We start from the raw sequence: 27,403 nt of genomic DNA, 5'->3' as shown, positions 1-27,403 counted from the left end.
GAATATAGATAATATTCGTCTATCATTTTATTTTTCTTTAAGCGCAATCATTAGACGAAAACATAATCGTCTCGAAATTAATACAATAAATACATTTTCACATTTTTCGTAATTCACAACAGACCACACACTCAGAGCAGCATTTGTGACGTCATGACACAAAAATACCAGTATAATATTTCATACAAGACATAAGATTATGTAAACGATTTATATGAAAGAATAATACATAAATATTAAAAACAAGATTTTTATGACTTAAAGTCCGTGAAAACGCGTGTGTACGAACGTGACTTCTATGTGTTTTGGACTGTTTTCGTTGAATAGGATATGGAGTAGGGCTGTCAGAAATAATTCGCTAAAAATTGTATATAAAAAAAAACCGCAATATATTCGCAATGAGGCCGAATTTATTTTATATACCGCTACCCGTGTTATAAACGTTTACATCAGAAAGAATGATATAACCGACCACAGAGTATACTTGTAATTATTATTACATAGAATAAAATTAACAATTATACACGCAAAATTATTTCATAGCAAATTACATAATTAGCTACATAGCATAGGTATTCGCATAGGTAGGTATTCATATAACATACCGATAGCTATCCGTCCCGGCTTCGTAATGTATATGATAGATTTCCTTAATTCGGTGAAAACTGCATGAAAATCCGTTCGGTAGTTAATGAGTTAATCGCGTTCAAACATACGTGGATGTTGTTTTTTTTTACAAAATGAAACTACATTTACTATTTTTTTTAATATATACATTTGTTAATGAAATAATTAGACAGCCCTAAATATCAATTAAATATCTGTGTTGTTTAGAAATTAGAATTATAAACATCATAACTTGTATGTGTCCATGATTTCCATCGTATGAACTTTGAATAACCTTGAATCCCTTTTAAGTTTACTATGATTGTAAAGTTATCGCTAAAAATCAATCCAAAGCAAACAGTATATAAATAAAACTACAATTATGAGTCATACACACACAACTGCAGTTTTATACACACGCATAAACTCACGATATCAGGCGTGAGATTTTTAGTTAGTGGAGTATGGTAGTCTACTACTACTTAAGTATAGTCGGATTCACTTGGTATATAATTTTATACAATTAATAACTTGTATCAATTTATAGATAACGCTTTTAACTTACGCGACGATTCTGCCAGGTAAATCTATTATAAGCTGCGTAAAAGAATGTCTTTCCAATAAACGGTTAAGTTCCCATTTATCATATTACTAGTTATCACTTGCGGTTCCGCTCGCGTTTAATGTTTTTTTGTAAGATATTATTCACACAATATCTTTATAAATGATAACCTATGTTATTCTGATGTATAGGCTTAGTATATGTATGTAGAGTTTTATTTAATTCCATTATGTAGTTTAGCGTGAAAGAGTAACACACATACATACATACTTTCGCCTTTATTATAATAGTAATTTATTATATGTTCAACTATATCCACGGCCTCAAATCAAATCAAATCAAGTTTATTCGAGTAAACTTCACAACGAAGCGTTTTTGAATCGTCAATTTTAAAATACTACCATCGTTTCCGAAACCAGCCTCCAGCGAGAAGAAACGGCAAGCAACTCGCATAGTTGCTCTTTTCAAATAAACAGATTTGGTTTTTTTACTATAATTAGTGTCTTGTGATGGAAACCGAGCCTAAGTCCAGGCGTTTTTTTTCTAAAAAGTACTCTTTTAATGAATAATAAGACTTATTTATTAATTTAGTCTTAATAAACTTTTTAATTTTCGTAAATGGTAAATTAAGAGCCGAGATGGCCCAGTGGCTAGAACGCGTGCATCTTAACCGATGATTTCGGGTTCAAATCCAGGCAGGCACCACTGAAATTTCATGTGCTTAATTTGTGTTTATAATTCATCTCGTGCTCGGCGGTGAAGGAAAACATCGTGAGGAAACCTGCATGTGTCTAATTTCAACGAAATTCAGCCACATGTGTATTCCGCCAACCCGCATTGGAGCAGCGTGGTGGAATATGCTCCAAACCTTCTCCTCAAAGGGAGAGGAGGCCTTTATCCCAGCAGTGGGACATTTACGGGCTGCTTATGTTATGTTTTTATGTAAATGGTAAATTGGTTACATTTCCCGGTATCTTATTATATATGCGTATACCATTGCCCAAAAACGTTCTCTGTACCGTATGCAAACGGAAAGTAGGGGTTACAAGTTTATTCTTATTTCTTGTATTAATTGTATGTATATCGGCTTTTATGGAATACTTTTGTATAATCTTCTGTATAAACATTGTATTATCATAAATATATTGTGAAGCAGCCGTTAATACACCTATTTCTTTAAATTTTTCGCGTAATTATGTCCTAGAGATAATATTGTAAAGTTGTTTTTAGTTTCAGTTAAGTATGGCGGTTTACAAAATTTCTTATTTACTAAACATCAGTAGATCGTCGTTGGAGTTGGAGCTCGTCGTCCTTGTTAAAAGACGTGGCCCACGCTGACTGGTTTTTTTTATGTTATATCTTAATATAAATTATTATATTAACAGACATCGATTTTAATTTATTATATTAGATAGGATTACGAGTGAATCAAATAACTTACACAATGGGCCTGTCTGGCTTCTTCGATGTAATGTGTTGTGATGATGACAGTCTTGTCCCCGGAGCTTGTGATTCGAACGAGATGGGTCCAGATTGACTGTCTGAGGAGCGGGTCCACGCCCACGGTGGGTTCGTCAAGAATGAGCAGTTCCGGGTCGTGCATCAGCGCTACTGCGAATGACACTCGACGTTGTTGGCCGCCACTGTTCGAAATTTGAAAATGTTTAGACACGTTACAGAAATTCTATAATATAATACTAAAGTTTGCAACGAATTAAATACTAGCTTCCGCCCATATACATCGAGTTGTTTGTAGTGCATATTGATATCCTGACCGATTTCAGAAAGATTCCTGAAAATCTCAAGATACCAGCTAACGAGGGACATATGTGTGCGCAAACACTCACAGATACACTCTCTACTCGTACTCTCAGTATCCGATGGGAGAATCTCACATGACCGAAAAGAGTTCAATTTTTTTACGTGCGTTTTGCGGCACTGTTGTCTACAGATTTCTAGACTCCGGGCAATTTTTAGTGGCCCGATATGGGATTCGAAGCCAAGACCTCTTGATCTACGGCCTTATATCTAGCCACTAGACCAATGAGGCAGTCATGCCAGATAATGTATAATACCAGAGTCATAAGCTATAAGCTTATCACATGTTATATGTAAAGCGAAGGTTTTTATCCTTACTCCTTCGACTGGAATAGGCATTTTAATAGTGATAATTTTGATATTTGTTTAATATATACAGTCTTTTGGGGCACGGTAATTTCATATCATAGTTATTTTATTATTTTGGTTTCTATAATAAGATATCACTCTTATTATTAACTTTGTCAAAAATGAAGCATGTTCCTTAAAACAAGATTACATTAATGATAATCATTCATCAATCATTAGAGAATTGCAATCCGTAATCCAATAGTAGAAGTACTATTTGACGTTTATTTTTTTATTTATTAAAGCACCTGCCTCTTTTACATGCGCGTAATATACCGGAATGGCCTTACATCAGGTCGGCGAAATTCGATTGCAAAATTTATACGTCTCGTTAAAATTATACAATAAAATATCGACAGTTAACGCGTAACTAAGTACCTACTCTTTCGTATTTACCTACAGATTGAAATAGCGTTAAAAATCGTCTGTAAAATTTATTATATAAACTTTTATTAATATAAACTAGATTAATATAAATTATTCCGTCAAGTCCCAATCGTATCATCTACTGGCTAGTGTATAGGACTGCAGATCCCAAGGTCGAGGATTCAATTTAATTCTTATGCCTTATACGCAACCGAATCCGCAGGCGACAACTAATGTCAATTGTTAACGAAAGTTGACAATATTTCGCAGGAACTTAATACATGTGAATAAATTTAAATATCGAATATTAGATTAACTTTGTACGATTTCCGATCGTTTAGCCGCATTTAAGGCGGTGTGTTGATTTGTCAAAGGTTTAGTCACACTTGAGACGATTGTTAGCTGGTTACCAACAAAACGGTGACCACTGAAACCGTTACAATAGTCAAAGGAGTTAAAGTAAATAGTAGTTTCGTCACGGCTCGCACGGTAGAACATCGAATTTGTCACATCCATTGTGATCCAATAACAGTAATGAGCGTTCATTAGTATATTTGTACACGGTATAATTTCAGCTCGTTAGTTTTATTGTCCTCCTATTAGTTGACTATGAACAAAAGTTGCGTTTTGTTTTTTTAATAATCATTTATATGACTACACTACACGGGCCCGTTGGGTGCCTCTTCACGCCTCGTTCAAAGGAACCCAGTTTATAAGAGGAGAGAAACACGTGTGCTGGTAGAGAATGCCATTTTTTTGCGGTACGCCAAAGAAGACTTGAAATTTATTAATAATAAATAATCGTAAATCGACTATGGATTACTTAAACAAACATAAAATTATTTCTTCATATGTATAATTAAAAATTATTCAACAAGTCTAACTCTAGTTTCTTGTTTATTGCGGATAGAGAATGAATTTACTCGGTGCAAGCCCGTCTGGGTAGGTACTACCCACTCATCAGGTATTCTACCGCCAAAAAGCAGTATTGTGTGTTCAACAGTGTGTTCCGGTTTGAATGGTGAGTGAGCCAGTGTAACTACAGGCACAAGGAACGTAACATTTTAGTTCCCAAGGTTGATGGAGCATTGGTGATGTAAGGAATGGTTATTTATATTTCTAATGACGTCATTGTCTATGGGTGGTGGTGACCACTTACCATCAGGTGGCCCATTTGCTCGCCTGCCTACCGATATAATAAAAAAAAATTAAATTAATCTTCGATGGAATATATTTCATCTTATATACGAAAATTGATCTTGGAATTGTTCTCTACACGTCTAAGATAATAATCAAAGTATACTCAAGTAGGCTCATGTAATTATTTTATAACATTACAAATTAAATTTAAAGCGACTGGTCCGGAATGGAGGACCCACCTAATAGAAACGAGTCAATATATCACGTCGTAATTTGAATGTGTTCACGAAAACGAGTTTAATTAGAAAAAAATCTAAATTCCAAAGTAAATACATTCGTCTAACTTGATATAAGGGAAAAAATACCATAAATAATATTAAAACATTTAATTATTCGACTGGCATTGAACGAGCCGGTGTTAGTGAACCCGTTTATATACACGTAAAACCTCTCACTGTTTCAATCATTTCCTCATTTCAACTTTAAAACATGTAATTTTTACTTTATTTTGCGTTTAAGTTCTTCATGTATCAGTATAAACCGCCAAAATGGGAAGGGTTTCTTCTCACTGTATATGAATGCGCACTACGCAATAAATTTTTTTCATTTGTTAAATAAATTCGTCGTGAAAGGGAATTAATTACGTTTCTTATTCAAAACGATATCCGAAGCCGAAATAAAACATACAAACACTTTTTACTTTATATAATCATATAAATATGATATAACAATAGTGTTATTATTCGTATTGAGAATTCGAAGTTTCTTGCCGGTTCTTCTCGGTAGAATCTACATTCCGAACCGGTGGTAGCTTTACTTTAAATAGTTTGTTAAATAACGATTCAAAAGTGCTTGTAAAAGCCTGCTTGAATAAAGTATATTTTGATTTTGAATCTTAAGAAGAAATAACTCAATGTGTATATGAGATACGTTACTATTCGTAACTATATGCTTTCGTCGCCAACTTCGCCCGCGTGTTAAGTGATCGTAGGTGTAAGGTATGAGAAAACCTGTCATTCCTTAGGACTAAACTTTACTTTATAGGAAATTCATCAAATTCGGCTCAATGGTTTACCCGTAAAAGCATAATAGACAGACAGACAGAGTTATCTTCGCATTCGTAATATTAGTATGGATTGTGAATTATAATGTTTTAATAAATGTATTTAATAAGAAATACACACAGCTGTGTCTTGTGAATTTAATTCTCATCAACATTTTTGCTTAAAATTAAAATAAATTAAAGAAAAAATTTAAACAAGTTTAGGCCGTAAAACAAATATTTTTTGTCTAATCTAAATTAAATCTGTTTTAAATTAGATTCCAACGTTTCGATACGTAAGAATCATGTAACAGTCGTAAAAATAGACAACTCGGTGCCTTTACTTATAATCTAAGCTTTGAATGCTACCATAATCTTCTAAGCGATTCTAAAATGCTTATCAAAGCACTCTTTAATAAAGCATATTGTCATTCCTACAGTACCTACTTAGATCCCATCTAAGTAGGTACCACCGACTCATCAGATATTCTATCGCCAAACAGATTTACTCAGTACTATTGTGTTCCGGTTTGAAGGGTGAGTGAGCCAGTGTTACAGGCACAAGGGACATACCATCTTAGTTCCCAAGGTTGGTGGCGCATTGGGGATGTATGGAATTATTAATATTTATTTATTACCATTGTCATAAAAAAAATGAAATGTATTAAAAAAATAACTTTTCATATGCCAATATTAACTATTGAGTGATGAATTTAGGAATAAAAACAAATTTAGTTTATTGTTGTATCGATTAAAAATCGATAAACTCGACGTACTATCATTAGTTTTAAATTAAATGTTATAATATTCTAAGCATCTGGGGTATTTTAAAAATAAAATTTAATCACCTTAATACAAGATGATTTTAATTATATATATAAATATCCCATCTATAGTATATTACTGTTTAGAAAAATCGATTTTTGAATCAAGTAGCGAATAATAGCGAGTAATATTTATGTGTCTGTCAAAGCTCTGTACTTAATAAGCGTGAAGTTTAAATACTGCATTAAAAAATATTAAACGGCAATAAATATTATACAGCATTCATTCCATAAATCATTTTAAAAACAGGAAAATATCATCTTAAATGTTGTATGTCCATGAATACAAAGTTATGTATACTAGCTTAAGTAAATTGTCGACTATGTACTTCCTTACACGTTTATATATATTTATTTTTAAGTACAAATATTTTACGTAAAAATTAACAAGCGTTTTGTCAAATTTAAAGGAAGTGAGAGATTGGATTGAGGAAATGAAAATTTTAATATCCTTCGCATGAATGTTGTCTATACATTCTTAAATACGAAGCTATGTAGCTGAGAAATTCGTAGAATAAAACTCAGTTGTATTAAGTAACCAGCGACCCGCCGGGTTCACACTTGCAATTTGTTAAATTAACTCTAGTCTATCTTTTGCTCTAACCACTAAAGTGAGTTTCATTAAATTTGTTAAGAATCAAACTTCAACTCTAAGAGATGCTACCTTTTTTATGCCAACACCAACGACTAACCTCTAAAACGCGAGCTTAGCCGCAGTCGACAACTAGTATTTATTAGTATTAACAGCTTGTAAATATCTCCTCTTCCTTTGAGGAGAAAGCTTGGAGCATATTCCACCACGCTGCTCCAATGCGGTTTGGTCGAATGGACATGTGACAAAATTTCGTTGAAATTGGACAAATGCGAATTCCTCACGATGTTTTCGTCGTGAAGAATCTTAGTTAAAATTTTACTTACCTCAAATTTTTAACCATTCTGTTCTCGCTGGGTAAGTCCAAGAAGTCCAGTAGGAAGCGTAGTCTGTCCAAAATTTCCTTGGTCTCCATACCGAAGATCCATCCGAAGTACATCATGGTCTCCTTGATGGTAAACTCGCCGTACAGAGCAATCTCTTGAGGCATGTAGCCTACACGCTTACCGGGTACACCGGAACCTGTCAAGGAGTAATTAAAAACGTAACTTTAAATTGTAAATACTCCTTTGAATTCGTGCGTAAACGTCGTTGTTCTCCCTATTCTATATAGAAAGAGTTCAAATGAGTAGTCATGAATTTACGTGCCAAAATCTTAGACTTAGAGCTGCTACCTAAATGTTCGCAAGAAGAACACAATATCTTGTTATTGCGCCAACTCAGGAATTGAACCCAAGATCTCAGGACCTGTGGCCTCATAAGTATATTCAAATTGCGTGTCATAGTCCTATAATAAAACTTGTCGTATTATTATATAGCCCAAAAGATTTTTTAATGATGTCGTTCGACAGTCACAGATATAAAAAAAGATCATATTCCGACCACACGCACTAGTATTAATTTAATGAGTGAAACTGTTAGTTCGGGTTTGGTTTAGTGAGTCATAGACTTATAAATTCTTAGAGGCGATATGTTAAAATCTTCTCAAGGTTCCAACATCCGGCAGTAGGCCATCCGTTTGTAAATAACTTAGTTAACAATATAACAAGAATAACATTAAACAAACTCTTGGCTCTTAAACAATGTTGATACAAAGATTCATATAATGCACGGCATATTATTTAAATTATGACTATGATAAATCAATAATCTAATTGTCCCTTGATAATAAGACAAGTTGCTTTTACAAATCATTGAAACTTATAAAATATTAACTATTCCTTTCCTTATACTGTGAATATACCGCCAAACATTGAAGCATTTAGATTCAATAATAAATATAAATATTGGACAACATCTCATACATTACTCTGATCCCAATGTAAGTAGCTAAAGCACTTGTGTTATGGAAATCAGAACGACGGTACCACAAACACCCAGTCCCAAGAAAACATAGAAAACTAATGAACTTTTTCTACGTCGACTCGGCTGGGAATCGAATTCGGGACGGAGCGGCGTACCCATAAAAACCGGTACACACAGTACTCGACCACGGAGGTCGTCACACGTCAGATTATGTGGAACTTGTACTTAAACTTACTTACTCTTCTAACTGGTATCCTACAAGACATATTTATAAATTGATACATCTACCCAAACAAGCTTGGATATATACCACAAGTACAAGTGTCTCAGGTAACACAGAGCATATTAAACGTATTCAGACCGTAACAATTATATATATATGACATAATTAATTGAGCTCATATTTCTCCAGGAACATATAAAGGCTATGTGATATGTATACACGAGTATGTCACATAATATGGTTTACATTGAATTCAAGGAGTCAATTTGTGAAGCCGCTAATATAAAGATGTATATTTTTTAGGGTTTTTTACACTATATATAAGGTATCGGTTGTAAATTATAGTCATCACGTCATTGACAACTAACTTTATTCTTTTCTAACCAACCAAGTGTAACCTTAACTACAACATTATCTGAATGTAATTTTAGGTCCATAGTGGAAATATTAATCTCACTAGTGAACTTAAGGAGTTTATCTAGGCTAGGTGGAGAGACTTGCCTTAATGTTTCGTTTAGAAAATTGTAAATGACCGTTTAGTTTTACGGCTATCGAGGGTAGATATAAATCGAATACTTTTTGTAATTATATTTTCGTTTTTCTTTTATTTTTTTTAATGAATTGGTAAGCTGTTATTTGGGCGCCAACGTTCAGAAACATTGGTACTGTAAGAAAGATTAACCAACATTGGCTCTTAAAGCCTATATACTAATATTGGATACTAGCAACTTCGTGCGCGTTTGAATTTAACAGAAAAGTTATCGTTGTTGCCTAAGTTACTATTGATTAAATCAAGTATCTGCCTGGTAAGTAAGTAAATATTGATAAATGGTATAATTAGAGGTATCTTACCTTTGGTTCCAGGTTTGCCTCCCAGCACCCATATTTCACCTCCGTTGAGTTTCCGTCTCCCCACTATGCAAGATAATAGAGTAGTTTTACCACATCCTGATGCCCCGAGGAGACCATAACTGTAACAAAATAAATACATATTTTTTTACATTTGGGAGCACAATACACAATTTTTATTGGATTTTCCTTAAGCCCTTTCATGCTAACAAAATACTTTAATGTTTCTAAACATATGTGTGTAAGGTTATCAGATTTCTATAACTGAATAGCCGAACCTGTACGTTTATCCGAAAAACAGGACACACGTGGAGTAAAAAAACGACTCAGTGGCCACGAAGAAAGTAAGAACCGGTCAGAATCTACTGAGATTCTTGTCCGTACAACCTGAGATTATAATTCTTAAATCGCTTCTTACATCTCAATCAATCTAATACAATACCGACAAGAATCGGAATCTACTCTATAGAATTTACATTCCGAACCAATAGTAGACATTATGTACATATATACATACATTACATTTAATTTAAATTATCATTTGGCGTTGGGCAAGCGAATGATGACAAGACCAATAAAATGGAAAAGTAAATCTATCTTTTTATTACCTCATTGTAACTAGACTACTGAACTGATATTGAAATTTGACGTAAAATCAGCCTTGAAAACATTAATGCAATAAGTAAAAATATATGGTTAATGTTCCGGGAAATACCTAGTTGGTTATGACTATTTGCGTTATGATGACGTTACTGTAATATTTATTTCATTACAACCGTTTTGAATCATATTTGTAAGTGATACATACACGAGTCGTCAGAATATTACAAATGATGAATCACTTAACGTATTCAAGCTGTTTACATAACAGATCAAATAATGTTGTTTAATTAAGAAAATATTAATGAAAAATTACATAGAGAATCAGAATTAATTACCACCTCAATATTGATTTTGCTTTAAAGAATAAATTACCACGTATTAAACATACTGTGCATACTTGATATGTAAATTATAATCGTTTTAATTCCTAATCGCAGCACCACCTACTGGGTTCAATTTATCTCAAACACACACTTAAATTATTTTAAGACATAGACAGTTGCCAATATAAACGAGTAAAGACACATATTTACATTACATTAGCAGCCTGTAAATTTCCCACTGCTGTGCTAAGACCTCCTCTCGCTTTGAGAAGGTTTGGAGCATATTCCACCACGCTGCTCCAATGTGCGTTGGTGGAATACACATGTGGCAGAATTTCGTTGAAATTAGACACATGCAGGTTTCCTCACGATGTTTTCCTTCACCGCCGAGCACGAGATGAATTATAAAAATAAATTAAGCACATGAATATTCAGTGGTGCCTGCCTGGGTTTGAACTCGAAAGCATCGGTTAAGATGCACGCATTTAATAAATAAACTAAGAAAATACACGATTTATTTAACAGCAAAAGCTATTCAGCATTTATTGGGTAGAGTCACAATTACTTGGATTTTTTATCGACGTTTTTTGGTTAGTTGATATTATTCAAACGTCGTAGAGTCTCCATTGACAACTAACCTCGTTTGCTAGGAATTACTTCATGATTCTATCAATAAATTATTGTGCCTTATATTAATCACTCAAACTAAAAACAGCTTATTAAATACTTAGTACTTATAAATAAAGATATAACTATAAGTAACGGTTAATGGAAGGATTTGTTCTTGAAAGTAATTATATATTTTCTAAGTAATATTCTTGGAGTTACGACGTTTAAGATATTAGTCAAGTTCGATGACAAATCAAAACATTAAACGGGACGTTCCTACGAGCATTTTTCAATCGTCATTAAATAATAATTTAATTATTTAAATTTAAAGTTACCTACTTATTATAATATAGTATTGATTAATTATGTTATATATGTATTTTAATTTGTTAAAACTTTCGACTTCCGACCGATTGTTTCGACCTGGATTTGAACCCTTGAGTTCTGATGTAAGTCATTAAACTGTCGATGTTCATATTTCTAAACAATTGAACTCTAAAGAAAGTTTAAATTGAAGTAGAACAGCAGTATACAGCCGTCCAATAATCCTGTCTTACGTTGCCCCGCAACCAATAGTACGTAAGGGTACAAACTCGGGCAAACAACACGAAATTTTCATAATTTCGTGCTTAATTTGTTGTGCTCAGCAGCGAAGGGAAACGTCGTGAGGAAGCCTACACGTGTCAAATTAATGATATTCTGCCACATGTGTATTCCAAGCCGCATTGGAGCAGTAGTAGAATAACCTTCAAACCTCTAAAGGAGTAGCCTTACCCCAGTAGTGGGACTATTATCAACTGCTACTTTGCTTTTTAAATAAAACAAAACTTATTTTGCCATTCGTTTTTAATACACGAACAAAACTCCGGGACTTTGTATATGTGTTAATAAAGTATAAATGGTATAATTAAGTTATACACAGGTCAAAATAATTTAAATCATTTAATAAGTGAACGATATCTGTTATAAGTAAGTCATCGGGCGAGAAACGCCTCTTAATAATAAATACATGCAATTAAAAATGAGTGGTCCGTACAAGGCGATGCAACAGGAAAACTGATAGAGAAATTTTCGCAAGGCCGAACACCGTACACTTTATAAACAGTTGTAAATTATTACTAATCGCCTAAATACCTACTTTATAACATAGTAAAACTATATATAAAATATATATCATAACAATTTTATTGTAAACTTATTTCGGAGATATAAGCGTCGAGATTCTCGGAATCTATACTATACTTAATAATATTTGTTTCAACGTTTGTTTTTTTTACCGAAATGGTCCAGTGGTTACATCTTAACCGATAATTGCGGGTTCAAACCTTTGCAAGCTCCGCTGAATTTTCATGTGCTTTATTCATGTTTATAATTCTTCTCGTGCTCGGCGGTGAAGGAAAACATCGTGAGGAAACTTGCATGTATTTAATTTCAACGAAATTCTACCACATGTTAATCCCCCAACCAGTGTTGGAGCGCGTTGGTGGAATATGCTCCAAACATTCTTAAATGGGGGAAGGGGGGCCTTAGCAGCAGTGGGAAATTTACAGGCTGTACATGTACCGGGTGGAAGCTACGCCCTCACGCTACTTCCTTAATGTTAAAGGGTATTATATCAATATCATTTTCTTTAAAAATACATTGCACCTGTGTGAACCTGGAACGGGTGTTTAATATAAAGAGGTAGGATTTTGTCCGTTCGTATACCTGTCTCATTCTCATATTCTATATTTCTAAATAGAAATACTTATTTGTGTTCCGTTTTGATGAGTGAGTCAGTTTAACTACAGTCACAGAGGACTTATAATCTTAGTTCTTTTTTTTTTTTTCGCCAACAACCTCGAGAACTAAGATGTTATGTCCCTTGTGCCTGTGATTACACTGGCTCTCATCCTTCTAGCCGGAACACAACAATACAGAGTACTGTTATTTGGCGGTAGAGTATCTGGTGAGTGGGTGGTACCTACCCAGACGGGCTTGCGCAAAGCCCTACCAACAAGATGGAGGCGAATTGATAATAAAATGGATGGTTAATATTTCTTCCAGTATCCATATCTGGTCAGTGGTTACCACTTATTATCATAAGTATTTTATTTTAATTTTTTTTTTATCTTTAATGCCTCATTTATTAAATTGGCTTTTATTTGTCATACCAGGTCTTATTGTATTCTCTGGTAACAAGTGGGCTAGTTTTTTTCGCCCAGGTGATCAGAATTGCTATTTATTGTCATCATCGCGCATGGTCATTATTTGAGGTACATTCAAAATATGTAAGTAGTGTCAAATCAAATCAAAATATACTTTATTCAAGTAGACTTTTACAAGCGCTTTTGAATTGTCATTTAACAAACTATATTAAATAAAGCTACCACCGGTTGGGAATGTAGATTCTACCGAGAGGAACCGGAAAGAAACTCAGTAGTTACTCTTTTTCAAGCCATTTTTAGTTCTGATTTAGTGTATACACTAAAGTTATCAAGATAAAATAGTTATATAATACATTTTATAATTACATAACAATACGCCCATATAATCTTAAAATAACAAATTATGTAAATAGATCTCAAATATCAAAACGATTTGGACCGTGTACAATGTACTTCAACGTTGCATATCATTAAATCTTGAGACTTGACTTACAAGCAATGAAATTAAAACTATATACATATAAAGATAAGTTATATATACGGTCGCATATAGTATAGAATGTGAGTCGTTTCAACACCGGCCTCGTGCAACGAACAAACAGACCGTTGCGATCGCATTGCGCATTATAAGCATTTATAAATTTTAGTGTTTTTTTTTTATAAATATTTCCTTCTTTCAAAATTAATATTTTGATACTAAATGAACCGTACCGAAGTTTATTACATTATGGTTAAATTAAACTTATAATAATTGTGTGGCAAATTATATAAATATAATTATTTAAGTAGGTATATGAGTATTATTTATATTAAAGATTTCAATAACTAGTTTTATGAAATGTAGTACCGTTTTGCTCGTTTTATCGTAATTTATATTATCCGGGCGAAAATTAAACCTCATGTCACCATTGGTATATATACCTATATTATAATCCTATTAAGTACGTGTGTTTCAATAGCAATATTAAATCTATGACAATTATTTGTGTGTTAATAATAATTCCTCTCGCGCTCGGAAATGAACGAAATTATTACGATGAAACATGGGTCCAAATTCTACCAACAAATTCACAGTTTATCGCAATCAGATCGAATCGTTGCCGTAATCGTTTTCCTATTCTACTAACACAACGATCCAGTTGCGTTTCGATCGAAGTTGGATCGAAATATAATCGTGAGAACCTGCGGCTTTACCCTGAAATCACCTGCCAAATTTTAAGTTTGTAAGTGTTCAGTGAGTGATATATATATATATATATATATATATTTGAGGTATATCACAGTTACGATTAAGGTTTCATTTTAGAGGAATAGTCGAAGTTGGATCGTAATGGATTGGGAACTTATCATAAACATTATTATTAAAAAATATGCAAATGGACCAACAGATGGTAAGTGATCACCACCATCCATAGACAATAGCGCTGTTAGAAATATTAACTATTCCTTACATCGCCAATGCGCTACCAACCATGGGAACTAAGATGTTATATCCCTTGTGCCTGTAGTTACACTGGCTCACTCACCCTTTAAACCGGAACACAACAATACTCAATATTGCTGTTTAGCGATAGGATGTCTGACGAGAGGTGGTAGCTACCCAGACAGGCTTGCACAAAGCACTACCAAGAAAACGCATCAAAATTCTGCTTCATGTGAATCCAACGCAGCGTTAAATACAGCAGTGTGGTGTACACTTTTCCAGGAAATAAAGCCTATCTGCTATTTTATGACGTAGTAAGAATTGTAAGTTATTGCAAATGAGTGTTTTTCTTGTCTTAAATTAACTACAGATTATACGACGACCATCCTGTGAAGAAATAAAACTCATAATAAATGTCATTTATGATGTATTTTATGGTGATGTATGTATAAGTGATAATAGCACTGCAAACTTAATTATAATATTATTAACGTAAAACGTGAATAATATTAATTTATTTGACGTATTAAAAATTGGTAAACGATGAGAAAGCATTAAATTTCATCATATTCTGTGTGACATTACGTTCTTTTATTTTTAAACGTCCCAATCGTTGATATCTTCATTTTTTTCGCAAAAGTCAAAGTCGGAATCGCTGTTTACAGAAGCGTTTATACTTTCTTATCGAGTGTCAAAAACAATTTTGCATCGATTCGGAAATAAATACAGATAATCTCTGTTCCCATTAAGTGACTTCGAAAATGTGTAGTTTTCAAAATACTATGTTAAGTATACACAGATATTTACATCCTTCTTTAATTAATATTTAAATATATGTTATATTTTGTATCACATATGAATGTATTCATACTCGTATATATTACCTTGTTTGTGGCTTCATTAAAAACACTTTTACAAGATAACACACATGTTGCGGGAAAATTAAAGTCATTATTCTAATTGCACAATGTAATGATAGATTATAACGTGGAACTTAGTCTGTTTGTTTATTACGGAGTTTATTATTTATGGCAATCCATTATATTATATTCGAATCAGACTTCAGACTAATATTATGTGACTGTATGTATGATTGTTACCTCAAAACGACCAAACCTCTTAAAATATTGTTATTAATTTTCAAGAGATATATAGGTAGCCTGGGATCTGGATAAGGTAGATAAATTATATTTGATGTGTTTGGAGTCTCGTATCAAAGGTAATTTGTTAAAATTTTATATATATATATACTTATAAAATTGTTTGACTACGCATCAACCAACAGCTAAAACTATTCAGTCTAAAAAGCTGAAAATTGGTGCATAGGTTTATTTTATATATAAGTAAATACAATTACAGGGAGAAGTAGAAGGCGTAACTTAGTTTTTTTTATAAATAGTTAACTTGCCGTTTTAATAAATTTAAATCTCATGTCAAAAATATTATTAGATAAGGAATATTTTTCATTACAAGATTATAATAAGTATAAAATGTCGTTGATTTAGTATTTGTTGATTTCCAGGATTGACATAAACTCTATAATTAAAATGGTGGGAAAGAGTTACTACTGAGTTTTTCGTCGGTTCTTCCAGATAGAATATACTTTCCGAATCTATGGTAGTTTTACATTTACACACAGTTAGTTTTACAACACAAACATAACGACTGAAAAGTGCTTCTATGAACCCACTTAAATATTTTGATTTTGATACGAAGGATCTTATATAAACTTTAAATGAATTTTACAAGTATGGAGTCGGAACGAGTTGCTTGTTTATAAGCGTAGTCGGATCGTTTAAGGCTAGACTGTCCGCACTGGCCTCATATTCAAAGCGTGGCATAAGTTGCAACGTAATATTATATTTACGATGTTACGCAACACTGTATCGAGTGACTACTGACCGATGCTAATAAAGATGGAGTCGCATTATTAATGAGAATATGTAAATATATATCGGACAGTTATAGTTAGTAGTAACCGATATATCATTAAACACGAGCTTAGTTATTGAATTTATTTGACGTATTAAAAATTATTAAACGATGAGAAAGCATTCAATTTCAACAGATTCTGTGTGACATTACGTTCTTTTATTTTCAAACGTCTCAATCTATATCTTCATTTGTTTTGCAAAAGTCAAAGTCTAAATGGCTGTTTACAGAAGTGTTTATAATTGCTTATCGAGTGACAAAAACAATTTTGCATCGATTCTGAAATAAATACTAAAATGAATTTTTGTCGGAACGCGCTGCTTCTTATAGAATAAATTATGTTTTTTAGGTAGGTTATATAGATTAACTTTATATAGCTTAAACATTCTTACTATCGTACCTAGGAGATGAGGACCTAGTGGCCTGAATTATAAGATCAACCTATTTAGACACTAGTGGTCGCAGACCTATCACATAGAGTTTAATTAACGATACGGCTTTGTCCGAATCACTCAAAATGGGAAATAATTTTTCTACCGCCAAACATCAAAATCAAATTATTTGTTGTAGTAGGTAGACTCTTACCAGCACTTTTGAATCATAATTTTACAAGATTCAGTTAAAAGTTAGCACCATTTCTGTTGGATCTGTCGAGAAGAACATTTTAAAAAAAACAGTACTTAATAATTTCCGGCGAATAAACTACGTAAGCAGGTATGATGAACACATATACAATTTTATTATTATTAATCCTGCATTAAAATCAACGAATTATAACTCCTCCTTTTTTATATTAATAGCGTAAGCCGATTTTTATCCCAGTGATTATGGGACGGTAGCTGCACAAGAAATATCGGTTATCGTCTCATTTTGAAGAGCTCCAGCCGTAGATGTGTAGGATATTAAAGAGGATTCTTGATTGTAATTAAAAGTGACTGGCCGGTTAGAGAGCAGCAGTACGGCTGTATAAGAAAAAAAAAAGTAAAACGTAAACGAAATTAAAGTAAGTTGTTTTCGACAAATTCCAGTATTAACCGAATTCATGACATTAAAACTACTAGACTAGACAATTTGACATTAAAAAAATCATTTAAGTAAGGTTTCATAATTTTTAGTGACTTGCAGTTGGCGAGGAAATGAAATCAAAATAAAAGCTGTCATTGGTTTCGAAATTCCTAAAAATTTCTTTGAATAAAAGCGAAGTTTCGCGGAAGAGACGGTTCCAAAGGTGAGCGTAATAAAAGTTACAAGGAAGATAAAATATTAGTTACAAGGGTTAAGGTGGCGCATTATATTTCATGCACTGTTAAAGGTAAAAACTTCTTACCATCCGATGACAGTTACACTCGACCGATTGAACTTAAAAATGTTCACTAAAATTAAATTAATATAAATCTTTAAAAAAGCTTCTTTCATTAATCATTGTTTGGTACCACCTAGTCATCAAATATCTTACTGGCAAACAGCAGTACTTAGTATTAATATATTTCCGGTTTTAAAGGTGAGTAGGTTAATATAAGTACAGGCACAAGGGACTTAACATCTTAAATTACAAGGTCGGTGGTGCAGTGGCGATAGGAAGTGGTTAATATATACAGCGCTAATGTCTATGGTCAGTGGTGGTCATACGCCATCCGCCTACCCATTAAATATATATATATATCAATAGCTTGTATGTTGTAATAGAATCGCGTGTATATAAATGTTTCATTAAACGATACAAATATTTTTTTATCATATATAGTTTATATTTTCTGTTATCTTGAACCAGCCTTAATGATCTTTGCAATTATCAACGTATAATTAATAGGTACCACGTGACCTCTCCACACTTACGTTGATAGAGCACAAACCACAATGCTACTCTGCAACTCACTTCGTATTTCACTCGTGGAATATTGGAAACCATCTGTGATACGCTAATTTGATGATAATGTATTTTAAATTTACAATTATTAGTGTTTAAAAAAAAAGAAGAATATTAGCAATACCCCAAATATTGATTAAGGAATTACTAATTTTCTCTTTAAAGCTTTCCTTTTAAGCTTATCACTGGTGTTAGCAGTGGGGACGTCAATAGCCAAAGATGTCAGGATCGATTCTGCGATTTTTACATAATTTTTTTAACGATTGTGTAATGAGTTTCGAGTTTGATTTACGGAATAGCTCCACTAATCTCGAATCAAAGATGCATTACGACCGGGGATGTTATGAAGCTTCGCAACCTTTACTGAATACAATAAAAAAATGTTTTCTCTAATTTTGCTATACTCGTAGATAATTGTTTTTAAGGCTGTCTGTATTTTCCGTAATAATACCTAATACCAAATATAAGACTACAAATAAAACCAAATTGTTACTGTATAATTTTCTCCTTTACAAAGTCTATATATTCTACTATTCGTTAGTGAAACTAACCAAATCAATCGGATATTATGAAATAAATTCCTATCCGTAACCGTATTTGAAACCGGTAAAATATTACTATACACAGATATAAAATAAAATATCAACAACATCCCTGATTAATTAAGATACAGATTTAAAATGACATAAGAGCAAAAGAATTATGAGGTCAATACGACTATTATAAATTGAACTTGGGGTAAACAAAAACCGAGCACAAAGAACTGAAACCAAAATATATAATCCTTATATGCTAACATCCCTTTTTCGCTCGATGTTTGCACGTCACTATAATAGGGAACTAAATAATAGCCTCTATGTACATAGACATAAGGTCGTGCAGGTCACAATGGGTCTTAGAACAATGGTTGTCAAAGGTTAATGGTCTTTTGTTTAACGAGAAGGTCGAGTAGCTGGCGCTTTGCCACCCTTCCTAGTTGGCGATATTAGTCAGAACTCTAATGCTATGCATATAATAACTTATGTCGTTTCTAATTAATAAAGTTTTTAATTTTTGTGTATTTTTTTGTTTTGATGATCTGTATTTTCAAACCTAGTCTTAACCCAGGATGCAGAGAGCAAGTCTTGGACCAAGAGTATGGCGCCGCATAAAGGTTAGCAGCTGTTTAGTTAAAAACGGATTTCTCTCTTTCTGTCATTATTGATTTGACATTAGAAAGAATGAGACACAACTGTCATAGTTATCACTGCCGAAACAGCACTTAAAGATTTTAAGTACATTTATCTAATTATATTCTAAATGCCAAATTAACTCTGCCCTGTCTATCCGTTACGCTTTCACAGCTAAACAACATCAAATGTGATGAAATTTAATATAAATAAAGCTTCAGCCCCAAGGAAAGACAACCATATACGTGAAAAGTATTTTACAACCCACAACACGCCTGTGAATCCGCGGACGAGAACTGCTATTACATAACAATAGTAGGCAACTTACATGGTTCCCTTTGCGACGGACATGTTAAGGTTGCTAAGAACATGGTTGGGTCTCTTGTTCGACCCATAGTGTTTGAACGCGTGCCGCACGCACACCGCCTGCTGTCGCTTTTGCCACATCTGAAACAAATACATTAGGTATTAGTACATCTCGAAGCATCCGAGAAGCTATCTGAAAACCGGCTATCTTGGTATGGGCATGTTATGCGGAGGAATGAGGACCATGTTGTGAGAATGGATGTGGATGGATATAGAGGCAGGGGACGACCCAAGAAACGATGGATAGATTGTGTGAAAGACGATATGGTTAGAAAAAATGTTACTTGTGAGATGACGTCCTATAAAGAAGTATGGAAGAAGAAGACATGCTGCGCCGACCCCAAGTAAAATTGGGATAAGGGCAGGAGGATGATGATGAGTACATCTCGAAGCTTGTAGAAGTAAATACATTGGTAAGGCGTTATGCAAGCTCATCTGGGTATAACCACTCATCACATTTACGAACGATAAACAGCAATTCTATGTACTGTGGTGGTTCGATTTTAAGGATAAGTGAGTCAGTGCACCTACATCCACAAGGAATATATCAACTTATATACATTATAATTGTATTTAGCTGAAATAACTCTGTAACTCAAATGTTGGAAAAACTACTAAGTTTCTTGTCGGTTCTTCTCGGTAGTATTTGCATTCCGAACTGGCGGTATCTTTACATTTACTACAATTCTGTAAAATGCCTACTTGTACATTGTTTTTTGATCTGATTTGATTAACACCCAAGGTTGGCGAAGCATTGAAAGTTAAAGAGATGAATGATTATTTCTGAGTGCCTAAATAAGTCTATGGGCAAATGTGGCTACTGTACACGATATGGACCCTTTGCTAATCAACCCAAACTTTTATTGACACAAAAATAAAGACAAGGATTGACATCTTTAGAATATCTTTCCAGCTTAGAAAGTCGAAAGTGGAAACGCCGAAGGCAATTCCACGAAACGAGCTCCGAAAAGAAATTGTTTTTGTGCGTACATTAGACAATGAGCGTGACCTTCGTTAACCGAATAATTTCATAGGAACATATTACACGGCGGATTCGTCTTCGCTTATCTTTAGTCATGCGCGTCGACCAATCAGGTGCGACTATTTTGTTCCGTAGGTGTATCACTCGTGGAATGGACGTGTCACGTCGCCACCATTCCACGCGGTCAAGATTATAAAAGTCAAAATAGAGACTTACACCTGTGTTACGCAGTTGGCTTTGAGAAAGGTCGCCCTTACCGAAATCGGTCAGCAGGAAAAATCTTTAATAAACTATAAGCATCCAAAGAGCTATTGATTAAAACACCGTCTTCCTAGACGCCATTTAAGTTTTATCGACCATTGTAAGATACAGCTATAGAATAAGTATTAAATATTACATTCATATCCGTGTGTGATTACACTTTATGTGTTTACGTCTTATCCACGTCGAAGATGAACGCCGAATATTTTTTTTTATTTCCAGTACGGGCGATTTTTAATAGAGATTGGTAACCTTTTCATATAATTCTCCATTCATTCCTATCGGTAATTCTACTTGGTTTTATTATAGGTATTAATTTTACTTAGATAACACCTTAGTTACAAAAGAAAGAGATGGCCCAGTGGTTAGAACACGTGCATTATAACCGATGATTTCGGGTTCAAACCCAGGCAGGTAGGTACCACTGAATTTTCATGTGCTTAATTTGTGTTTATAATTCATCTCGTGCTCGGCGGTGAAGGAAAACATCGTGAGGAAACCTGCATGTGTCTAATTACAACGAAATTCTGCCACATGTGTATTCCACCAACCCGCATTGGAGTTGTGGTGGAATATGCTCCAAGCCTTCTCCTCAAAGGGAGAGGAGACATTAGGCTCCTAATGTAAAAAAATGTAAAATACAAAAGACACAAACCCTTAGTTAAATTGACATTGATACATCTTAAAATAATTTTGTCTAAGGATAGTGATGATAACTTACAACCAGTTACCCAATTTAAAATGCAATTAGACCGGAGACTGATCATGTTTTTAGTTCTTTTAGCTGAAATTTATGAAACTACAGATACTAATTAGTAGGTATATACCATTTAGTTATCAAAATATAAATGAGAAAATTGTTGTTATGCTTACACGTCTTAAATGAAACAGACCCCATAAATTTTCCATACAAAAAACCATATAGCGTACCTAACACTAAACTCTCCCACTTAACAAGCAGGCGAAGACTAAGGCGGAAAGTACAAGTTAAATTTTACTGTAATTTTTACTGTAATTTGTTGCTTTCGTTTTTAATTTAAATTCAACATTGTGTGCAAATTTTAACGGAAAACTTTGCGCCATCTTTGTAGCAAGTAACAGTCGATTCCGAGTAATTGTATTTTTGCAACTTTGTAAATTATTTAAGTAATAAAAACCAAAGTTTTCAAAATTAAAATGTCGTTATATAAATTTCTTATTTTGGAATATGTAATTTTAGACTAATTAACTCTAAGTGTGCAATATTAAATTAGTTTTCAACCGCGGCTTTACTTGCTGTGACTATCACTGCCCATGGACATCTGCAACACCAGGGGGCTAGCAGATGTCCATGGGCAGCTAAGTTAAAAATGAATGAATAAAGAATGGTCATACTTCTTGCAGCGGCAACAGTCAGCACGTGTCCACTTAACTATATAAAAAAAACTCACTGTGCTGTTTTGTTTCTCGAGGGGAGGCGAAAATTGTATCTGGTTCATCTTGGACTCCTTCTCGTCGCCGATGGGCGACGGAGGCGAGGTCTCTCTGTTAACAAAAGAAAACAACTATTATTTTAATGTCAAAAAGATGTATATGTACGTTATCCAGACATTCTGGAACTATATTAAACTATTTTAAATTATCTTTCCACATACGGAAGAAAATTCCGGAAATAAACCCAGTAGTTTCTCACTCATATCAATGATATAGCATTAGTATTATTATATAATAACATAACATTTATGTATCTTTGGTTTCTGTATAATAAAATACATATGTATAATTTTATATCCCTAATAATTATTATTTAATTGAGAATTTATAATTACACAATGCTCTATCTTTTTTCGCTTTTCAAATTTTTGATGCCAGACAGAGAAAAATCTAATTGTAATTTTATACTTATATTATATATATATATACCCTGATATAATATTCATCTATCAATGATAAATTCACAACGATAACTTGTGTAAAGTTATTAAAAATAAAAATATATTAATTTGAAGCGTGCGAGAAGAGGCGATTTTAATATATTTTTTTATCCCATCAGTTATCGCCATTGCAATGCAAAACTAGTTACATTTTCCTTTTTTTATGGCGTAGCCTGGCCGACGATCATTTTTTAGCATTAGCAGCCCGTAAATGTCCCACTGCTGGGATAAAGGCCTCCTCTCCCTTTGAGGAGAAGGTTTGGAGCATATTCCACCACGCTGCTCCAATGCGGGTTGGCGGAATACACATGTGGCAGAATTTCGTTGAAATTAGACAACAACACATGCAGGTTTCCTCACGATGTTTTCCTTCACCGCCGAGCACGAGATGAATTATAAACACAAATTAAGCATATGAAATTTCAGTGGTGCCTGCCTGGGTTTGAACCCGAAATCATCGGTTAAGATGCACGCGTTCTAACCACTGGGTCATCTCGGCTCTCAGCCGACGATCATATGGGCCAATTGATGGTAAGTGGTCACCACCGCCCATATAGAATGGCGCTGTGAGAAATATTAACCAATCCATACATCGCCAATGCGCCACCAACCTTGGGAACTAAGATGTTATGTCCCTTGTGCCTGTAGTTACACGGGCTCACTCACCCTTCAAACCGGAACACAACGATACTTAGTACTGTTGTTTGGCGGTAGAATATCTGATGACGACTAATTTAGACGGATTTTTGTCGAGAACAAAAAATAGGAATTACAAGGTACTTTTTGCTTCCCACCAAACATATTTAAACACTCATAATATCAGTCATGTGTATCATATTTTAGCGTTTTATACTTATTTTAAAAATATTATTTAATTTTAACAACTTTATTTTTGTGGCAGCCAATTTGAATTGACCTTTTACACGCGACGTAAACAATCGCCCCAGCATTCTTGTAACATTGTTGCTACTCAATCTATAAATAAGATTCAGATTGTAAATTAATATATCTTATGTTGTTTATGAATAATAAATAAACAAATCTATACTAATCTGTATGTCAGATACGGAACACTGAACCGATTGAATGAAATTTGAATTTACACTTGAAATAGGCTAATTTTTATACCAGACAATTAACCCCTAAATAGTAAGCGAAATCGCGGATGACAACTAGTATTTAATTAACACATACAATTAAATCAAATAGTCCGACTCATAAAAATAATTTTAAATCAATTTTCTAGAGTACTGAATTAAACGTTAAACAGTTCAAAGTGTAGATTCTATCGAGCATAACCGGCAAAAATATAGATTAAAAATACATACAAACGAATTGAGAATTCCCTCCTCTTTGAAGTCGGTTAAAGGCGAATGAAATTTAAAACGCGTAATTTAACTTATGGTAAACTCTACGTTTATATAATTGATGTTAGGTAAGTTTTAGTATTTAAATTGTACGCGTCCGGAGCGAGCTGGTTTTATAATAAACTAAATTAAGAAACATATTCTTCCAAATATAGCGTGTTTAACGTCACTATTTTCACAATCTAATAACCCGAACTTTATCTAAATCTTTCTATGTATAATTAATAATGTAAATGGGCTGTCTGTATGTCGAATACAAAGTATAACTTCACATATAAACCGTTGTTTGTGATTTTATTTTTATTTAAAATGAATAGTTTACAAAAACCATCCCGTATTGAAAAACAAATTGGAACAATAAATTGGAAAGACTTAGGACAGTGAGGACTTATCCCAGCAGTGGGAAATTTAATGCTGCAATTTTCTATTTAATATAAAAATATTACTTATATTATATTAACAGGCTTTTATATAACTGAAACTGTTAGTATGTGTAGGTCAAGTCGTGTATTTAAATTTTGTATAAGCTCTATCGACACATTGAGATGAAATATTGCACTCACTTTTAATTTTTTAACGACACAATTTATTATATTTAATTCGCTTTCGTAACTATTTAAATATATATATATATTGTATAATATAATTTAGAAATATATTAACTATTAATATTGCCCGACCTGAATAATGTATTAAAGAAATCTGGAACCTATTCCCGGGTCCCAATTCAACGCATCTAAAAAATTCAACACAATCGGTCAAGCTGTGTTTTAGTTCAATGACATACACGTACAGAAGAATTAAAATATATAAAGATCAACGAGGTCGAGAAACTCTTAGTTTAATAATATTCACTTATCACACGCAATCGGCTAAGGTCAAAAGGACTCATAGAATAATAAATCATTTGTTACGATTCTAATCTACGAATTGAGTTTAAACGCCATTGTTCTTACATTTTTTTTAATTCAAATGACATCGGCATCTTGTATGCAGCCAGCATAGACTCCTTGTTTTGACACATCACTCATGGTCACCGTGGCGAAACTGTTGCGATAAAATACGCGACGGACCGCTCAAAACTATACCCGACTCTCTTTAACCACGGCCTTGACAGGCTTAGTTACGTACTGTTGTTTCATTTCGTCAGAGCAATCAAATGTGACGTTATAAATTAGAGGTGATTATTGTTGATAAAATCTACGTCTTGTAAAGGCGTCATGTTCCATTGACGTACGTCAGAAATCTTACTTATATCGTACTAGAGATTAATCACTTAAGCTATTATTAAACGAACATGAGTTTATAGTAAAAGAGAGATGAGTGTTTGAATACCTATATATTATGTATTAAATAACAAAAATATTTGAATAAATAAATTTGTTATTAAAATCCCGTGCGAATTGAAACGATAAAAAAATATTTTATCGTTTGTTAGTTGTATTAAACCGTATATAATAGAAAGAGTAAGAAAGGGGAATATATTCCTTTCCCTCACTCTCTAAGGAAGGTAACGCTTTTTCTTTACATGAGGATTTCTGCCAGTTCACACTTCTGTTATACGCGCATATTTTTTTTTACTTTATGTCATAGTATTCATCCTACTCGTGAATATCAAATTACTTCAAATGTCAGTATGACACCAACAGTGGCTGCCTATAATTCTATGCTAATTAAATGATTAACAAAAAAATAAACCAAGCACATGAAAATCAGTTTTGCCTGAGTAAATATTTCTTGCATCGACAACTTCACATGTAAAATATCCAAACATGTTAACTAATTCTTTAATATTCATATGTTTGGAAAATGGACGTTACGTCACAAAGGTACAAAAATAAAATCGTCGAACATATACAACCTCAAACTTTTTTCAAATCAATTAAAAAGTAAAGTGCGTTAAGGGCTACAGCCGATGCGTCAGGCGACTTCCACATTTAAAAAAGCGATATAAATTACTCGAGTATATAGAGCATAATAACAAGGTAAAGTATTTGTGTATTTATAAAAAAAAAACTAGTATTTAACATTACACGTTTGTTCGGTATATTGGCTCATTTCTTCATGGCCTCAATGTCCGTTCAAGTTGTGACGTCAGCATATATTTTTTTAATCGCAACAAAGACTATCTTTACAATTTCGCGTGAGAATAATTCGAGGGCTATGATTAATACGTGATTTAAATTATTTTTAAATTTAGCTTCGTAACTTTCAATGACGATGTTGGTACGAGCACAATCTGCATTCAAAAGACATAATAAATATTTCAATTTTATTTTTAGTTGAATGATACTAGACTATAGTAATTAACCTCAAATCTCCTTTTAATTAATATTAAATAACATTTTATAAAAAAAGAAAAAAACATTCATAAATATAAATTATCTATACAAGGTAAATAAGTAGGATATATAACTACAGGCACAAGGGACATAACATCTTGGTTCCCAAGGTTGTTGGCGCATTGGTGATGTAAGGAACGGTTACTACGGTTAATAGCGTCGTGCTATTGTCTATGGGCTGTGTTTACCACTTACCATCAGGTGGCCCAATTGCTAGTCGGCCTACCGATACCAAAGAAAAAAAATACAATACACTCTTACGATATATTAATTATCCCTTAAATGTGCTGCCAAACCTTGAGAAATAAGATATAACGCTCCTCGTGCCAGGCGCTATACTTGGCCACCATTCAAATCAGAATAAAGCACAACACGAAATAATTGCTGTTTGGCGGTAGAATTTCACGAAACTTAAATCAACAAT

General features: G+C 33.4%; 1 protein-coding gene across 3 annotated transcripts in view; it reads right to left on the bottom strand.

Annotated features, from left to right (window-relative positions):
* LOC125073020 (ABC transporter G family member 23) overlaps positions 1-27,403 on the bottom strand; it is a 92,179-nt gene that overhangs the window by 6,929 nt on the left and 57,847 nt on the right. For all 3 annotated transcript variants that reach the window (XM_047683686.1, XM_047683688.1, XM_047683687.1), the window contains 5 exons: positions 22,788-22,881; positions 20,077-20,195; positions 9,679-9,797; positions 7,625-7,820; positions 2,610-2,811 (listed from right to left, as the gene is read on the bottom strand). In XM_047683686.1, the coding sequence (XP_047539642.1) occupies positions 2,610-2,811; positions 7,625-7,820; positions 9,679-9,797; positions 20,077-20,195; positions 22,788-22,881 (730 nt within the window). The remainder of the gene's footprint in view (positions 1-2,609; positions 2,812-7,624; positions 7,821-9,678; positions 9,798-20,076; positions 20,196-22,787; positions 22,882-27,403) is intronic.

This window comes from Vanessa atalanta, chromosome 23 (genome assembly GCF_905147765.1).
Source record: "Vanessa atalanta chromosome 23, ilVanAtal1.2, whole genome shotgun sequence".
In the NCBI taxonomy this organism is placed as follows: Eukaryota; Metazoa; Arthropoda; class Insecta; order Lepidoptera; family Nymphalidae; genus Vanessa; species Vanessa atalanta.
This window is presented reverse-complemented; position numbering and strand designations above follow the sequence as displayed.